This window comes from Scyliorhinus canicula, chromosome 18 (genome assembly GCF_902713615.1).
Source record: "Scyliorhinus canicula chromosome 18, sScyCan1.1, whole genome shotgun sequence".
Taxonomy (NCBI): domain Eukaryota; kingdom Metazoa; phylum Chordata; class Chondrichthyes; order Carcharhiniformes; family Scyliorhinidae; genus Scyliorhinus; species Scyliorhinus canicula.
In genome coordinates, this window is record NC_052163.1 from 59,389,648 (window position 1) to 59,408,709 (window position 19,062).

Consider the following 19,062-nt stretch of genomic DNA (forward strand, 5'->3'; position numbering starts at 1 on the left):
GGATCTTTGCCAGCAGCTTTTCAGCAGCGAAATCGGCCTACATGATCCACACTGCAGAGGGTCCTTGTCCCGCTTCAGGATCAAGGAAATCAGCGCCCATGACATAGTTGGGGGCAAAGCCCCCCCCCCCCCCCCCCCCCCCCCCTCCCTCGCCTCGTTAAAGGTCCGGGCCAACAGGTCCAAATACTTATTATAGAATTCAGCCGAAACCCGTCCGGCCCCGGCGCCTTGCCCAACTGCATGCTCCCTATCCCTTTGACCACCTCCTCCAGCTCGATCGGCGCCACTAGTCCCTCCACCTGCTCCACTTCCACCCTCGGGAATCGCAACTTGTCCAAGAAGCGCCCCATTCCACCCCCCTCCACCGGGGGTTCAGACCGGTACAGTTCCCCATAGAAGTCCCTGAAGACCCCATTGACATCTACCCCCCTCCGCACCACCTTCCCAGCTCTATCCATCACTCCCCCAATCTCCCTGGCCGCATCTCGCTTCCGGAGCTGGTGCGCCAGCATCCTGCTCGCCTTCTCCCCGTATTCATACACCGCCCCCTGCGCTTTCCTCCACTGAGCTTCCGCCTTTCTGGTCGTCAGTAGGTCAAATCTGGCCTGAAGGCTGCGCCTCTCCCCCAGCAATCCCTCCTCTGGGGCCTCCGCATATCTCCTATCCACCGGCACCATCTCCCCTATCAGTCTTTCCCTTTCCCTCTGCTCCCCCCTCTCCCTATGGGTTCGGATGGAGATCAATTCCCCCCTCATCACCGCCTTCAATGCCTCCCAGACCGTCTCCACCCTAACCTCCCCATTATCATTGGCCTCGAGGTATCTCTCGATGCACCCCCGGACCCTCCCGGCCACCTCCTCATCTGCCAGCAGCCCCACCTCCATGCGCCAGAGCGGACGTTGGTCCCTCTCTTCCCCCAGCCCGTGGTCCATCCAATGTGGGGCATGATCCGAAATGGCAATGGCGGAGTATTCCACTTACTCCACCCTCGACACCAGCTCCCTGCTCAGGACAAAAAAATCAATCCTCGAGTAGGCCTTATGTACATGGGAGAAAAACGAGTATTTCCTGGCCCTTGGCCTCACAAACCTCCAAGGGTCCACCCCCCCCCCCCCATTTGGTCCATGAATCCCCTCAACACCTTAGCCGCCGCCGACCTCCTACCCGTCCGGGACTTGGATCGATCCAATGGGGGAATCCAGTACTGTGTTAAAGTCCCCCCCCCCCCATGATCAGGCCCCCCGCCTCCAGGTCCGGAATGCGGCCCAACATACGCCGCATAAACCCCGCATCGTCCCAATTTGGGGCATGAATATTCACCAACACTACCCGCTCCCCCTGCAGCTTGCCACTCACCATCACGTACCTCCGCCACTGTCAGCCACCACCTTCAACGCCTCAAACGACACCTTCTTCCCCACCAGGATCGCCACCCCCTTACTCTTCTCATCCAGCCCTGAGTGGAATACTTGGCCCACCCACCCCTTCCTCAGCCGGACCTGGTCCACCACTCACAGGTGTGTCTCCTGGGGCATGGCCACATCCGCCTTCAGTCCCTTCAGGTGCGCAAATACTCGGGCCCTTTTGACCGGCCCATTCAGCCCCCTCACATTCCAAGTTATCAGCCAGATCCGAGGGCTCCCTGCCCCCTTCCCTTGCCCACCCCCGGCCAGCGTCCCACGCTCTGCCAGTTTCCCACGGTGGCAACTCCCCCACCCCCCCCCCCCTCCAGCACCCCCTGCGTCCTCCAGCTCCTTCCTGACCGTTTCAGCAGCAACCCGGTACCCCCCCTCCTAGCCGCGCCCCTCCCTCCATAGCACTCCCGTGAGCCAGCTAACTTCTGCTGACCCCGGCGGCCCCCGCCCTACTTTCGGCTCCTCCCAACGTGGGACTGCCCCTCCTCCATTGTGCCCGTCAACGAGTCCACCCTCCCCCCCGCTCCTGCGCGGGAAAAGAAAACACGCCCCCTCCCTCTCCCAGCGCGGGAACCCTGCAGAAAGCCCGCGCTTTCGCCCTGCCGGGCCCCGCCTCCTCCAGGGCCACTCCCATTGTCAGTCCCCCCCCCCCACCAGCTCCCCGAACACCCCGTTTACCCCTCTGCCCAAACCCGTCCACCCAACCCCTGCTTGAAAACCCATAAAGAAAAAACCCGTACGACATCACCCCACCCACCCTAAAACCACCCCACATCTTACCCTAAACCCAGCAAATACAAATACAGTATAAATAAATACAGTATTATACAGCATCCCCCATCAGGGGGACCCTCAGTTTGAGTCCAGCTTCTCGGCTTGCACGAAGGCCCACGCCTCCTCCGGAGACTCAAAATAGTGGTGTCGATCCTTATAGGTGACCCACAGACGCGCCGGCTGCAACATTCCAAACTTCACCTTCCGTCTGTGGAGCACCGCCTTCGTCCGGTTAAACCCGGCCCTCCGCCTCGCCACTTCCACACTCCAGTCCTGGAAGATCCGCACCTCCGTGTTCTCCCATTTGCTGCTCCGCTCCTTCTTGGCCCACCGGAGCACACACTCACGATCCACGAACCGGTGGAACCTCACCAACACCGCCCGCGGCGGCTCATTCGGCTTGGGCCTCCTCCAACTCCAGGGGCCCCTGGAAGGACCCAGCCCCCATCAGCGAGTTTAGCATCATCACCACATAGGCTGCCAGGTCCGACCCCTCCAGCCCCTCCGTGAGGCCCAGGATCCGTAGATTCTTCCTCCTCGACCGGTTGTCCAGCTCGTTGAACCGCTCCTGCCATCTTTTATGGAGCGCCTCGTGCATCTCCACCTTCCCCGCCACGGCCACGACCTTGTCCTCCCTTTCGGCGGCCTGCTGCTGCAGCTCCCGGATTGCATCCCCCTGGGCTGTCTGGGTCTCCATCAGCTCCCTGTTGGTTACCTTCAGGGACTCCTGCAGCTCCAACTTCAGCTCCTGGAAGCAGCGCAGCAGAGTCATCTGCTGCTCCTGGACCCACTTCCTCAGCTCCTCAAAGCTTTCGCCGGCCGCCATTTTGTTTTCCTGCCCCCGATTTTTCCTGGGTGTTTTTGTCGATTTTCTCACTGCCCCACTCCTGGTCCGGACCATGGGACCACTGGGGCGACTCCTGGCCTCTTCCCCCGTCGGGATCTGCCTCCTCAGCTCCGTTGGGGGTCCTTAAAAAAGCCCCAAAGTCCGTTGATCGCGGGAGCCGCCGAATGTGCAGCTCAACTGCGCATTGCCGCCACCGGAAGTCCAGGAAGCCGATATTCAGGACGCCAAAGCACGTAGTGATGCAGTGGGGAAGGTAACACTGACAAAGGAGAGTACTTGCAGGCAAGGAGATGGGTTGAAGTGTGTATACTTTAATGCAAGAAGCATCAGGAATAAGGTGGGTGAACTTAAGGCATGGATCGGTACTTGGGACTACGATGTGATGGCCATCACGGAAACTTGGATAGAAGAGGGGCAGAAATGGTTGTTGGAGGTCCCTGGTTATAGATGTTTCAACAAGATTAGGGAGGATGGTAAAAGAGGTGGGGGGTGGCATTGTTAATTAGAGATAGTATAACAGCTGCAGAAAGGCAGTTCGAGGGGGATCTGCCTACTGAGTTAATATGGGTTGAAGTCAGAAATAGGAAAGGAGCAGTCACCTTGTTGGGAGTTTTCTATAGGCCCCCCAATAGCAGCAGATATGTGGAGGAACAGATTGGGAAACAGATTTTGGAAAGGTGCAGAAGTCACAGGGTAGTTGTCATGGGTGACTTCAACTTCCCAAACATTGAGTGGAAATTCTTTAGATCAAATAGTTTGGATGGGGTAGTGTTTGTGCAGTGTGTCCAGGAAGCTTTTCTAACACAGTATGTAGATTGTCCGACCAGAGGGGAGGCCATATTGGATTTAGTACTTGCTAATGAACCAGGGCAGGTGATAGATTTGTTAGTGGCGGAGCATTTTGGAGGTAGTGAACACAATTCTGTGACTTTCACTTTAGTTATGGAGAGGGATAGGTGCGTGCAACAGGGCAAGGTTTATAATTGGGGGAAGGGTAAATACAATGCTGTCAGACAAGAATTGAAGTGCAGAAGTTGGGAACATAGGCTGTCAGGGAAGGACACAAGTGAAATGTGGAACTTGTTCAAGGAACAGGTACCGCGTGTCTTTGATATGTATGTCCCTGTCAGGCAGGGAAGAGATGGTCGAGTGAGGGAACCATGGTTAACAAGAGAGGTTGAATGTCTTGTTAAGAGGAAGAAGGAGACTTATGTAAGGCTGAAGAAACAAGGTTCAGACAGGGCGCTGGAGGGATACAAGATAGCCAGGAGGGAACTGAAGAAAGGGATTAGGAGAGCTAAGAGAGGGCATGAAAAATCTTTGGCAGGTAGGATCAAGGAAAACCCCAAGGCCTTTTACACATATGTGAGAAATATGAGAATGACAAGAGTGAGGGTAGGTCCGATCAAGGACAGTAGCGGGAGATTGTGTATTGAGTCTGAAGAGATAGGAGAGGTCTTGAACAAGTATTTTTCTTCAGTATTTACAAACGAGAGGGGCCATATTGTTGGAGAGGACAGTGTGAAACAGACTGATAAGCTCGAGGAGATACTTGTCAGGAAGGAAGATGTGTTTCGCGTTTTGAAAAACTTGAGGATAGACAAGTCCCCCGGGCCTGATGGGATATATCCAAGGATTCTATGGGAAGCAAGAAATGAAATTGCAGAGCCGTTGGCAATGATCTTTTCGTCCTCGCTGTCAACAGGGGTGGTACCAGAGGATTGGAGAGTAGCGAATGTCGTGCCCCTGTTCAAAAAAGGGAATAGGGATAACCCTGGGAATTACAGGCCAGTTAGTCTTACTTCGGTGGTAGGCAAAGTAATGGAAAGGGTACTGAGGGATAGGATTTCTCAGCATCTGGAAAGGCACTGCTTGATTAGGGATAGTCAGCACGGATTTGTGAGGGGTAAGTCTTGCCTTACAAGTCTTATTGACTTCTTTGAGGAGGTGACCAAGCATGTGGATGAAGGTAAAGCAGTGGATGTAGTGTACATGGATTTTAGTAAGGCATTTGATAAGGTTCCCCATTGTAGGTTTGTGCAGAAAGTAAGGAGGCATGGGATAGTGGGAAACTTGGCCAGTTGGATAACAAACTGGCTAACCGATAGAAGACAGAGAGTGTTGGTGGATGGCAGATATTCAGCCTGGAGCCCAGTTACTAGTGGCGTACCGCAGGGATCAGTTCTGGGTCCTCTGCTGTTTGTGATTTTCATTAACGACTTGGATGAGGGAGTTGAAGGGTGGGTCAGTAAATTTGCAGATGATACGAAGATTGGTGGAGTTGTGGATAGTGAGGAAGGCTGTTGTCGGCTTCAAAGAGACATAGATAGAATGCAGAGCTGGGCTGAGAAGTGGCAGATGGAGTTTAACCCTGACAAGTGTGAGGTTGTCCATTTTGGAAGGACAAATATGAATGCGGAATACAGGGTTAACGGTAGGGTTCTTCGCAATGTGGAGGAGCAGAGAGATCTTAGGGTCTATGTTCATAGATCTTTGAAAGTTGCCACTCAAGTGGATAGAGCTGTGAAGAAGGCCTATGGTGTGCTAGCGTTCATTAGCAGAGGGATTGAATTTAAGAGCCGTGAGGTGATGATGCAGCTGTACAAAACCTTGGTCAGGCCACATTTGGAGTACTGTGTGCAGTTCTGGTCGCCTCATTTTAGGGAGGATATGGAAGCTTTGGAAAAGGTGCAAAGGAGATTTACCAGGATGTTGCCTGGAATGGAGAGTAGGTCATACGAGGAAAGGTTGAGGGTGCTAGGCCTTTTCTCATTAGAACGGAGAAGGATGAGGGGCGACTTGATAGAGGTTTATAAGATGATTAGGGGAATAGATAAGAGTAGACAGTCAGATACTTTTTCCCCAGGTGGAACACACCATTACAAGGGGACATAAATTTAAGATAAATGGTGGAAGATATAGAGGGGATGTCAGAGGTAGGTTCTTTACCCAGAGAGTAGTGGGGGCATGGAATGCACTGCCTGTGGAAGTAGTTGAGTCGGAAACGTTAGGGACCTTCAAGCGGCTATTGGATAGGTACATGGATTAGGGTAGAATAATGGAGTGTAGGTTAACTTCTTAAGGGCAGCACGGTAGCATTCTGGATAGCACAATTGCTTCACAGCTCCAGGGTCCCAAGTTCGATTTCGACTTGGGTCACTGTGTGGAGTCTGCACATCCTCCACGTGTGTGCGTGGGTTTCCTCCGGGTACTCCGGTTTCCTCCCATAGTCCAAAGATGTGCAGGTTGGGTGGATTGGCCATGAAAAATTGTCCAAAATTCTATGATTAACCTAGGACAAAAGTTCGGCGCAATATCGTGGGCCGAAGGGCCTGTTCTGTGCTGTATTTCTCTATCTAATCTGATCACTTTTTATTGAATAAAGAACATTTATCAGGCTATGCTCCACTATTTTGTCTGGTATTCAGTAAGCATAAGTGCTTCAGATGATATAGAACCTACAGGATATCCAAGTGTAATTTTGTAAAAAAAACTTAAGTCGAGCAACATTTGTCATCTATCCTTGGAAGGTGGGAAATGTCAGAAGGAAAACAAGTTCTTATAACCAGCTTACACTTCAAGCTCTCTGTCCTTACTTGAGCTTGCTTGTTGAAAAGGCAGCTTCCAAGTTAGACTAAATCTCCCGCCAACTGGTAATTTAAAGTCGTGCAGTAAGTGATGGGTGTGTTAACATAAGGAAAGACAAATTTTAATTTGCTCAAAATCATTCATCTTCCATTATTCATTAGCCATTTTTTAAAACAATTTTTAATTTAAACTACAAAGTAGTTTTGGGGTATAATTTCTACCACCATTTCCCCACTTGTGTCTCGCACAAGCCTTGCCCTAATAATACTAAAATGTGTTCTGAAATTTAAAACCGATTTCTGTACCACCCAGCTTGTGGCGAGTTGGTTCATTTGAATGAAATGAAAAATGAAAATCGCTTATTGTCACGAGTAGGCTTCAATGAAGTTACTGTGAAAAGAACATTCTCACCTCTGTGTCAAAGGCCTGACCCAGAACTTGAGCATAGCCAGGTTGGCACTTGAGTCCTGCATTGATATTCTACTGAAACCAATTTGCAAGTCTGGTCCTATTAGTTTAGGTAAACATTAACCCACAGTGCAATTGGAAGAGCAGAGACTTCCTCTGATGTCCTGACCAACGTCAGCAAAGCATTGAAGGCATCAGTCATGGCTCAGTGGCAGTATTCTTGCCTCTTTATTAAAGTTGTGAGTTCAAATCCTACCAAGGCCTTGGGGGTGGCACAGTGGTTAGCACTGCTGCCTCACAGCTCTAGGGATCCGGGTTTAATTCCCGCCTCGGGTGACTGTGGGGATTGCACTTTCTCCCCGTGTCTGCGTGGGTTTCCTCTGGGTGTTCTGGTTTACTCCCACAGTTCAAAGATGTGCAGGTTAGGTGTTTGTTGGATAGTCTTGTGCACAAATTGCTACGACAGTGTCTACACTGCCAAAGCACTTCACTGGCTGTAAAGTGCTTTAGGATCACCTGACGACATGAAAGGCGCGATATAAATGATTATTTTCCCACTTTGCTGTTGAGAGATCTTTCTGGGTGTAAAACGTATTTCTTATACATTAATCAGATTTAAAAGTAACTATTTGACCACACCCTTTCTATGCAACTTCAGCAGCTACACATTTGTTGGAGACACTGCTGGTCTTCTGATTGTGCGGACAACTCAGACAGGCAGGCCGCTATACTTAATGGGTGATTTCTCAGTGGCGGCCTCTTAATTGGTTGCTGCCAGGAAAATCCCCTTTGCGATCTTGCTATTCACCAGTGTGGGTTCAGGACCCTCATTCGGTTCTAGCTGCAGGACCCAGGGCATGCCATTAAAATTCCAGCCCGCCAATCTGACATGAAAATCTTCCTGTATCATACAACACAATGCATTATTGCCTCCAATTCAAAAGGCCCTCAATGATGCAGAAAACCATAACGGTTACTCACGTGAAGGTTTGAATGGCAACTTTTTAGGTAAAGACTCCATCAAATTCTTTACTAGACTAAACCTGAATCAAGAGAGCACAAAACATGGCAAATAAATAACTCTCGCAATGCTAATGCTAACGCATCTTTTAGGGAAATTAGTTTCTGCTACTAGGTTTCCAATATATTGTTCCTGGATAGTTTAGAAATGACTTCACAATAAAGTCCTGAGACCCAGTTTGAGTGGCTGTATTAATCATTTATTGGGCAGTTCTGAGTCAGGTTGATGCATCAAACCTTTAATTCATCTGTGATAGTTTAGGGCTCATTCCATTAGGAACATTGCATTCTGGTGCCATCAGAGTGTTGGGCATTAAGAAAGTTGCTGAGCCATTATGTTTGGGACTGAGCCGGTTAAGTCTGTGGTCAAAGCTCTCCAGCCTTGAGGCAGCACGGCAGCGCAGTGGTTGGCACTGCTGCCGCATGGCGCTGAGGTGCCGGGTTCAATCCCAACCCCGGGCCACTGTTTGAACATTCTCGCCATGTCTGCATGGGTCTCACCCCCACAACCCAAAGATAGACAGGGTAGGCGATGCTAAACGCCGTCCCCTTCATTGCGAAGAAAAGAATTGGGCACTTCAAAAAAAAATTTAAATGCTCTCCAGCCTTTTCACAAAGCATCATGGCTATGCCTTCCTGGGATTACTATCTCAAATAAGAACAGACAATGAAGCCACAAGCCACTATGGAGTTCAGATTCAATTTGCCTTAGAGAATGGACATGGGAGTAGATGGTGGAAAGAGCCAGGAGAATGCTTTAAGCAATCTGTGAAAACATCTACCAAAGGAAGTGAAGAGCATTTCACATTCAGTAATCTCAACAAGGTGTACACACCAACCTTTCAAGCTTACTTGAAAGCATAATGGACCATTTGAATAAATGACATTCAGGGCCGAGTTTCTCCCCTACCCGGTGGGGCGGGGGGGGTCCCAGCGGGACGGAGTGGCGTGAACCACTCCGGCGTCGGGCCTCCCCAAAGGTGCGGAATTCTCTGCACCTTTAGGGGCTAGGCCTGCGTCGGAGTGGCTCCCGCTCTGCCGGCCAGCGTGAACGGCCTTTGGCGCCCTGCCAGCCGGGGCCAAAAGGCCTTCGCGGGCCGGCGGAAGTCCGCGCATGCGCCGGTGCATCAGCGGCTGCTGACGTCATACCGGCGCATGCGCAGGTAAAGGCCATGGCGGGGCGGAAGAAAAAGAGTGCCCCCACGGCTCGGACCCGCCCGCCGATCGGTGGGCCCCAATCGCAGGCCAGGCCACCGTGGGGGCACCCCCCTGGGCCAGATCGTCCCGCGCCCTCCCCCCCCAGGATCCCGGCGCCCGCCCGCGCCGCCAATCCCGCCAGCACCAGACGTGCTTTGATTGCCGCCGGCGGGAACGGCCTGTCAGCTGCGAGACGTCGGGCCGGAGAATCGCCGCGGGGGGGCCTGCCGACCCGTGCGGCGCGATTCCCGCCCCCGTCGATTCCCGGGTGCCGGAGAATTCGGGCCACGGCGGGGGCGGGATTGACGCCGGCCCCAGGCGATTCTTCGACCCCCCGGGAGGTCACAGAATTCTGCCCCAGGTGTTCAAAGTCAGTCACAGGGTATGCGACGCTAAATGTCGTACCCTTCATTGGGAAGAAAAGAATTGGGTACTTTAAAAAAATTTTTAAATGCTCTCCAGCCTTTTCACAAAGCATCATGGCTATGCCTTCCTGGGATTACTATCTCAAATAAGAACAGACAATGAAACCACAAGCCACTATGTAGTTCAAACTGTTGCAGTTTGCTGCAATTTCCCTCGATCTGATATTACAGCTGTCAGTCGGCTTTTAGTCTCAAGTTCCACTTGGTACAAAGAGTGACAAACTACTAAACCCTGACTAAAGGTAGTTGGTTTGCAAGAGGTTCTTGCATGTTACTTTTGGATCATATTTACTAAATATTATGACCATTCATTTTGAATGGAACAAAGGAGAATTTTATATTGAGGCCAGAACAGGCCCCAACAGTGGCTAGGATACTGTCCAGAAACCCCAATATGTTATTTTAATTTTGTAAGACTAAGGAAAAGTGCCTTGCACCAGCAGTGGTTACATAAAGAAATAGGGATATGATCTATTAAAACAAACTTTATTACTAACGCAGTATTCAAATCTTTTAACATCACACCAGAAAATAGCTTATAATTACCTCTTGAACAATGCTACTCAATACCCTTAACTGCTAGCTTTATTCCCACTTAATAAGGAAAAACTATCAGCTCTCAATCATAGATTTCATGACTTCCGGTTGCGGCTATGACTAGCTAAGCCGCACATTTGGAAGCTCCTGCAACAAAGGTGTTTTTGGGCCAATTGGAGGGCCCCAACGGCGCTGAAAAAACGAATCCCGGTGGGGGAAGGTCCCCTGAGGAGAACTAGACCGATTTTATGGTCGGTACCCGGAGTGGAGCGGCAAGAAAAACGGCAGCAGCTCCCCAAAAAAAGCGGGGGAAGAAAATCAAAATGGCGGCCGGCGGTGCACCGGAGGAGTGGAAGAAATGGGCGGAGGAGCAGCAGGCCGCTCTCCTCCGTTTTTTCACGGAGATGAAAGTGGAACTCTTAGAGTCCATGAACGCGACGGCCACCAGGTTGGTGGGAGCCCAGGCGATCCAAGAGGCGTCGATTAAAGATCTGCAGCAGGAGATGGCCGCGAGGGAGGAGGAGGCCACAGTCATCGGGGCAAAGGTGGAGGCGCACGAGGCACTCCACACGAAGTGGCAGAGCCGCTTCGAGGAGCTGGACACTCGGATGAGGAGGAAAAATTTGAGGATCCTGGGCCTGGAAGAAGGCCTGGAGGGGTCGGATCTCCCGGGATATGTGGCGGAGATGTTGAGCTCCCTGATGGGGGAAGGGGCCGGTCCGGCGCCCCTGGAATTGGAAGAGGCATACCGGGTCATGGCCAGGAGGCCTAGGGCAAACGAGCCCCCGAGGGCGGTGCTGGTGCGGTTCCAGCGGCTAAGTGATCGAGAGAAAGTCCTGAGGTGGGCTAAAAGGGAGAAAAGCAGCAAGTGGCAGAACTCGACGGTAAGGGTGTACCAGGACTGGAGTGCGGAGGTGGCAAAGCGGCGGGCCCGGTACAACCGGACAAAGGCGGTGCTACACGCGAAAAAGATCAAATTTGGAATGTTGCAACCGGCGCGCTTGTGGGTCACCTACAAGGACCAACATCATTATTTCGAGTCCCCAGAGGAGGCCTGGACCTTTGTACAAGAGGAAAAGTTGGACACGAACTAAAACCTGGGAGCACCGGCGGTCGTAGCCGCCGGGGGACTCTTGATTGTGCAAGTGGCCCTTTTCTTTTTCAGGCCAGGTCGGAACTGGGTAACAGTTTCGTGGAGTGTTTGGGGTGTTTTTTCCCGAACGGTTGACTTTTCTGAATATTTTGAAGGTTTCGAGTTGTTGGGTGTTTCTGTATATTTGTACTGTTGAAATCTCTATTGTGGGTCGTTGGCTTCTTATGGGGTGATTTCTCCCGTTTCCAATTTCCCTTAGTTATTTACCCCTCCTACCCTTTTCTTTGGGTGCTTGGGGGGGTTTTTTGGTTCTTTTTTTTCTTTTCGGGTTATGGTTATCTGCGGTTATTTATACTGCTTGATGGAGGGTGATGGTTGGGCACGCGGTTAGTTGAGAGTTAGTTAATTATTTTGTTATTTAAGTATGTAGTTAAGTATTTATGTATTTAGTTGCCATTGGGTATTTGTATTTATATCGTTAAGTTGGGGAGGCGGGACGGGGGGGGAGCGGGTTGATTATGCGGGTCTTTCTCGGGGGTTTTAAGGGGATCTTTCACGGGCGCAGATGGGGTGAACCGGGAGGAGTCGGAATGTGGCAGGAGCAGCCGGGTCAGCGGAGACCAGCTGACTCTCGGGAGTACGATGTGGGGTACATCGCGGCTAGGAGGGGTCCTAGCCAGGGGGGGGGGGGGGGGGGTGGGGGAAGGGGGGGGGACTGGGGGGGGACACCGGGTTGCTGCTAGAAAGACCAGGGACGAGAAGGGGAGAGCCGGGGGGGGTGGGGGGGGGGGGGGCCATCGCTATGGGAAGCGGGTCAGAAAAGAAGGGATGACCCGGGGCGAGCAAGGGACAAGACATGGCTAATCGACAGGGAGTAGGGACGGGTCGCTCTGCGACCCGATTGATCACGTGGAACGTAAGGGGGCTGAATGGGCCGGTCAAAAGATCAAGGGTCTTCTCACACCTGAAGGGACTGAAGGCTGATGTAGCAATGCTGCAGGAGACTCATTTGAGGGTAGCAGATCAGGTCCGCCTGAGAAGGGGGTGGGTGGGACAGGTGTTCCACTCAGGCTTGGATATCAAGAACCGGGGGGTGGCGATTTTGGTGGGAAAGAGAGTGTCGTTTGTGGCGGCAGAGGTGGTGGCAGATAAGGAGGGCAGGTACGTGATGGTGAGGGGTAGGCTGCAGGGAGAGAGTGTGGTACTGGTAAATGTGTATGCCCCGAACTGGGACGACGCGGGTTTTATGAGGCGCCTGCTGGGCCTCATCCCGGGACTGGAGGCAGGGGGCCTGATCATGGGAGGGGACTTTAATACGGTGTTAGACCCTGGGCTGGATAGATCGAGTTCCAGGACGAATAGGAGGCCGGCAGCGGCAGAGGTGTTAAGGGGGTTCATGGAGCAGATGGGAGGGGTAGACCCATGGAGATTTGGTAGGCCTAGGGCGAGGGAGTATTCTTTTTTCTCCCACGTCCACAGAGTGTACTCTAGGATCGATTTTTTCGTATTGAACAGGGGGCTGATGCCGAGAGTGCAGGACACGGAGTACTCGGCCATTGCGATATCGGACCATGCACCACATTGGGTGGACGTGGACATGGGGGAGGCGCGGGACCAACGCCCGTTGTGGCGCCTGGATGTAGGGCTGTTGGCGGACGAAGAGGTGTGCAGAAGGGTGAGAACGGGCATTGAGAACTATCTGGGTACGAATGACACAGGTGAGGTGCAGGTGGGGACGGTCTGGGAGGCCTTGAAAGCAGTGATTAGAGGAGAGCTGATCTCCATAAGGGCACACAGAGAGAGGAAGGAGAGGCAGGAAAGGGAGAGGCTGGTGGGGGAGCTCCTAGAAGTAGATAGGAAATATGCGGCGGCGCCAGAGGAGGGGCTATTAAGGGAGCGGCGTAGCTTGCAGGCCAGGTTCGACCTACTGACCACTAGGAAGGCGGAAATGCAGTGGAGAAGGGCGCAGGGTGCGGCGTATGAGTACGGGGAAAAGGCGAGCAGGATGCTGGCACACCAGCTTCGTAAGCGAGATGCAGCCAGAGAGATTGGGGGAGTGAGAGAGAGGGGTGGGGATGTAGTGCAGAAGGGGCAAGAGGTGAATAGGGTCTTTAGGGACTTCTATAGGGAATTGTATAGGTCTGAACCGCCGAAGAGGAGAGGGGGAATGAAGAACTTTCTCGACAAATTGGGGTTCCCAAAGGTACAGGAGGAGCTGGTGGAAGGGTTGGGGGCGCCGATAGAGCTGCAGGAGCTAATTAAGGGGATAGGCCAGATGCAGGCGGGGAAGGCGCCGGGGCCGGATGGGTTCCCGGTGGAGTTTTACAGGAAATTTGTGGACTTGGTGGGTCCAGTGCTGGTGCGAGCCTTCAATGAGGCGCGCGAGGGGGGGGTTCTGCCTCCAACAATGTCGCAGGCCCTGATCTCCTTGATTTTGAAGCGGGACAAGGACCCGGTCCAGTGCGGGTCCTACAGGCCTATCTCCCTCTTAAATGTAGATGCCAAGCTGTTAGCAAAGGTCCTGGCAACCAGGATAGAGGACTGTGTGCCAGGGGTAGTCCATGAAGACCAGACGGGGTTCGTGAAGGGACGCCAACTTAACACAAATGTTCGGAGATTGTTAAATGTGATTATGATGCCAGCAGTGGAAGGGGAGGCGGAGATAGTGGTAGCGCTGGACGCGGAGAAGGCATTTGACAGGGTGGAGTGGGAATACTTGTGGGAGACGTTGGAAAGGTTTGGGTTTGGGGAGGGATTTATCAAGTGGGTAAAACTGCTCTATTCAGCTCCGATGGCAAGTGTGGTAACAAACGGGAGGAGGTCAGAATATTTTGGGCTCCATCGAGGTACTAGGCAGGGATGTCCCCTATCTCCCTTACTCTTTGCATTAGCGATTGAGCCGTTGGCGATGGCACTGAGGGGTTCAGGGGGGTGGAGAGGACTGACAAGGGGAGGGGAGGAACATCGGGTCTCGCTCTATGCGGATGATTTGTTGTTGTATGTGGCAGACCCGGAGGGGGGAATGCCGGAGGTAATGGGGATACTAGCGGAGTTCGGGGATTTTTCGGGATATAAATTAAATCTGGGGAAAAGTGAGGTCTTTGTAATACACCCGGGAGACCAAGGGGAGGGAATTGGGAGGCTCCCCTTCAAAAGAGCAGTTAAAAGTTTTAGGTATTTGGGGGTGCAGGTGGCAAAGAACTGGGGGACCCTACACAAGTTGAACTTTTCCAGACTGGTGGAGCAGATGGAGGAGGAGTTTAAGAGGTGGGACATGGTGCCGCTGTCGCTAGCAGGGAGGGTGCAGTCAGTTAAAATGACGGTCCTCCCGAGGTTCTTGTTTTTGTTCCAGTGTCTGCCCATCTTCCTCCCCAGGGCCTTTTTCAAGAAGGTAACGAGTAGTATCATGGGGTATGTGTGGGCACATGGTACCCCGAGAGTTAGAAGGGTCTTTTTGGAGCGGAGTAGGGATAGTGGAGGGCTGGCGTTACCCAACCTTTCCGGATATTACTGGGCGGCAAATACATCGATGGTACGAAAGTGGATGATGGAAGGGGAGGGGGCAGCCTGGAAGCGCATGGAGAGGGCGTCCTGCGGCAACATAAGCTTAGGGGCACTGGTAACGGCACCATGGCCGCTCCCTCCCACGAGGTATACCACGAGCCCGGTGGTGGCGGCCACCCTCAAGATCTGGGGGCAGTGGAGGCGACACAGGGGGGAAGTGGGAGGTCTGATAGGGGCACCACTAAGAGGGAACCACAGATTTGCGCCGGGAAACACAGGAGGGGGATTCCAGAGCTGGCAGAGGGCGGGTATTAGACAACTGAGGGACTTGTTTATAGAGGGGAGGTTTGCGAGCCTGGGAGAGCTGGAGGAGAAATTTGGGCTCCCCCCGGGGAACACGTTCAGGTACCTCCAAGTGAAGGCATTTGCCAGACGACAGGTAGCGGGGTTCCCCGCGCTCCCCGACAGGGGGGTGAGTGAGAGGGTGCTATCAGGGGTCTGGGTCGGGGAGGGGAAGATCTCGGACATCTATAAGATTATGCAGGAGGTGGAGGAGGTACCAGTAGAGGAGCTGAAAGATAAGTGGGAGTTAGAGCTGGGGGAACAGATAGAGGACGGGACATGGGCAGACGCCCTGGAGAGGGTTAACTCGTCGTCGTCATGTGCGCGACTAAGTCTCATTCAATTTAAGGTACTGCATAGAGCCCACATGACGGGGACAAGGATGAGTCGGTTTTTCGGGGGTGAAGACAGGTGTATTAGATGTTCGGGAAGCCCTGCGAATCATGCACATATGTTTTGGGCATGTCCGGCACTGGAGGAGTTCTGGAAGGGGGTGGCAGGGACGGTGTCGAGAGTGGTGGGGTCCAGGGTCAAGCCAGGATGGGGACTTGCGATCTTCGGGGTTGGGGTGGAACCGGGGGTACAGGAGGCGAGGGAGGCTGGAATATTAGCCTTTGCGTCCTTGGTGGCTCGGAGGAGGATCCTGATTCAGTGGAGGGACGAAAGGCCTCCGAGTGTTAACACCTGGTTAAACGACATGGCAAACTTCATCCAATTGGAAAGGATCAAATTCGCCCTGAGAGGGTCGGTGCAGGGGTTTTCCAGGCGATGGCAACCCTTCCTAGACCTCTTGGATCAGAGATAGAAACTGAGGCCATGACAGCAGCAACCCGGGAGGGGAGGGGGGGGGGGGGGGGGGGGGGGGGGGGGGGGGGGGGGGGGGGGGGAAAACGACGAAGGAAGTACGGTAGCGGCGGTGGCACGGGCAAGGCCTGCCCGAGGACGCTGCTAGAAATGATAAGTTGGTCTGACTGTCGGTTCGCCGGCGGGGGGGGGGGGGGGAGGGGGGGATGCGCGGGTAGGGGGGGGGGGGGATTCTTTTTCTTTTTCTTGTTAAGTAGGGGGGTTTGACTTTGTTTTGTTATAATTTAAATGTAAATGTAGGGGGGGTTAAAATGTTTGTATTTTGAAAAATTCAATAAAAATTATTTTAAAAAAAAAAAAAAAATCATAGATTTCATAGAATTTACAGCGCAGAAGGAGGCCATTCGGCCCATCGAGTCTGCACCGGCCCTCGGAGAGAGCACCTTACTCAAGCCCACTCCTCTACTCTATCCCCGTAACCCCACCTAACCTCTTTTGGACACTAAGGGCAATTTAGCATAGCCAATCCACCTAACCTGCACATCTTTGGACTGTGGGAGGACTCGCAGACACTGGGAGAACGTTCATACTCCACACAGACAGTGACCCAAGCCGGGAATCAAACCTGGGACCCTAGAGCTGTGAAACGATAGTGCTAACCACTGTGCTACCATGCCACAATCCACTTTTTTTTTGTAAAATATTTTTATTGAGGTATTTGCAAAATTTGTATAACAATAACAAAAGCAATAATAATAACAAACATCAACATGGTAAAATAGACATTTCCCACCCCTTCTGTACATCCCTCAACCGTATTGCACCTACCCGCCCCACCCTCCCTTCAGAATGCTGCTTCTGCCGACATTTTAGTTTTCGCTGAGAAAGTCGACGAACGGCTGCCACCTCCGAGATAACCCCAGCATTGATCCTCTGAAGGCAAACTTTATTTTCTAAAGCCTGCGAAATCCAGCCATGTCACTAACCCAAGTCTCCACACTCGGGGGCTTCAAGTCCTCTCACATTAAAAGGATCTGTCTCCGGGCTACCAGGGGGGCAAAGGCCAGAACGTCGGCCTCTTTCATCCCCTGTACTCCCGAATCTTCTGACACTCCAAAGATCGCTACCTCCGGACTCGGTACCACCCGTCTGTCTAGCACCCTGGACATTGCTTTAGCAAAACCCTGCTAAAACCCTCAAAGCTTCAGGCATGCCCAAAACATGTGGACATGGTTTGCTAGGCTTCCCGCACACCTCGCACATTTATCTTCTACCCCGAAAAACTTGTTCATCCTCGCCGCCGTCATGTGTGCCCGGAGTACCACTTTAAACTGTATTAGACTGAGCCTGGCACATGATGAGGAGGAATTAACCCTGCTTAGATCGTCTGCCCACAGATCCGCCTCTAACTCTCCACCTAACTCCTCCTTCCACTTGCCCTTCAGTTCCTCCACCTCCAACAACTCCTGATAGACATCTGACACCTACCCCTCCCCCACCCAGGTACCAGATTCTGTATCCCCCGTGGCGGCAGCAGCGGGAAAGCCAACACCTGCTTCCTCAGAAAGTCCCGCACTTTCAAATATCAGAACCCATTCCCCGGCGGCACCTTGAACTTATCCTCCAGCGCCTTCAGACTGGGAAAACTCCCATCTATTAATAAATCTCCCATCCTTCTAATTCCTGCTCTTTGCCAGCTCCGGAACCCGCCATCCATCCTTCCCGGTGTGAACCTGTGGTTATTGCAAATCGGGGTCCAGACCGACGCACCCTCCACCTTCTTATACCTCCACCATTGCCCCCAGATCCTCAATGCCTCCACCACCACCGGGCTAGTGGAGTAACAGGCCGGCAAGAACGGCGGAGGTGCCGTTACCAGTGCTCCCAAACTGATGCCTTTGCATGACGCCGCCTCCATCCGCTTCCAATGTCGACCCCTCCCCATTACCCATTTCCTAATCATCACTATAGTGATACCGCCCAGTAGTAGTTACAGAAGTTCGGCAGCGCCAACTCCCCCTCCCCCTGACTGCGCTTCAACATTTTCTTCACCAGCGGGATTTTCGCCCACACAAAGCCCAAAATAATCTTGTTCACCCGCTTGAAAAAGGCCCTCGGGATGAAGATGGGGAGGCACTAAAAAACAAACAGAAATCTGGGGGGACCGTCATTTTCACGGTCTGTACCCTCCCCGCCAACGATAGTGGGAGCATATCCCATCTTTTAAAGTCCCCTTCCATTTGCTCTACCAGCCGGGTTAGGTTAAGCTTGTGCAGTGCCTCCCATTTCCAAACCACCTGTATTGCCAGGTAGCGAAAGCTCCTGTCTACCATCCTAAGCGGCAGCTCCTTCAGTCTCCTCTCCTGCCCGCTTGCCTGGATCACGAACAATTCACTTTTTCCCCCATGTTCAATTTATACCCCGAAAACCTGCCAAATTCCCCCAAGATCCGCATAACCTCTCCCATCCCCTCCACCGGGTCCGAAATGTACAAGAGCAGATCGTCCGCGTAAAGCAAAACCCGATGCTCCACCCCCCCCCCACCAAACCAGCCCCTGCCAATTCCTTGATGCTCCCAGCGCCATGGCCAACGACTCTATAACCAGAGCAAACAGCAACAGGGAGAGGGGGCACATCGGCCTCGTCCCTCGGTGTAGCTTAAAATATCCCGACCTCAGCGGGTTCGTGCACACGCTCGCTACAGGCGATCACACCCAGTCTAGCCCTCACCAAACCCAAATCTTTCCAGCGTCTCCCACAGATACTCCCACTCCACCCGATCAAAAGCCTTCTCCGTGTCCATTGCTACCACCAATGATGCTCTCCTTCTGAGGGCATCATAATTACATTTCAAAGCTTCCAGAAGTTAGCATTGGGCTGCTACCCTTAACAAATCCCTATCACCCCCGGGACACAGTCTTCTATCCTAGTGGCCAAAATCTTAGCCAGCAGCTTGACATCTACGTTCGAAAGCGAAATCGGCCTATATGACCCACATTGCTCCGGATCCTTCTCCCGTTTAAGAATGAGTGAAATCGAGGCCTTCGACATTGTTAGGGGGAGGATTCCCCTCTCTCTAGCCTCGTTAAAAGTCCTCACCAGCAGTGG

At 52.7% G+C, this 19,062-nt stretch overlaps 1 protein-coding gene across 4 annotated transcripts in view; it reads right to left on the reverse strand.

Annotated features, from left to right (window-relative positions):
* Window positions 1–19,062, reverse strand: part of LOC119953216 (protein phosphatase 1 regulatory subunit 7-like) — a 214,192-nt gene that overhangs the window by 12,006 nt on the left and 183,124 nt on the right. For 3 of the 4 annotated variants that reach the window (XM_038777238.1, XM_038777237.1, XM_038777240.1), the window contains one exon: window positions 8,014–8,075. The exons of the other annotated variant lie outside the window; for it this stretch is intronic. In XM_038777238.1, the coding sequence (XP_038633166.1) occupies window positions 8,014–8,075 (62 nt within the window). The remainder of the gene's footprint in view (window positions 1–8,013; window positions 8,076–19,062) is intronic. 4 annotated transcript variants of the gene reach the window in all.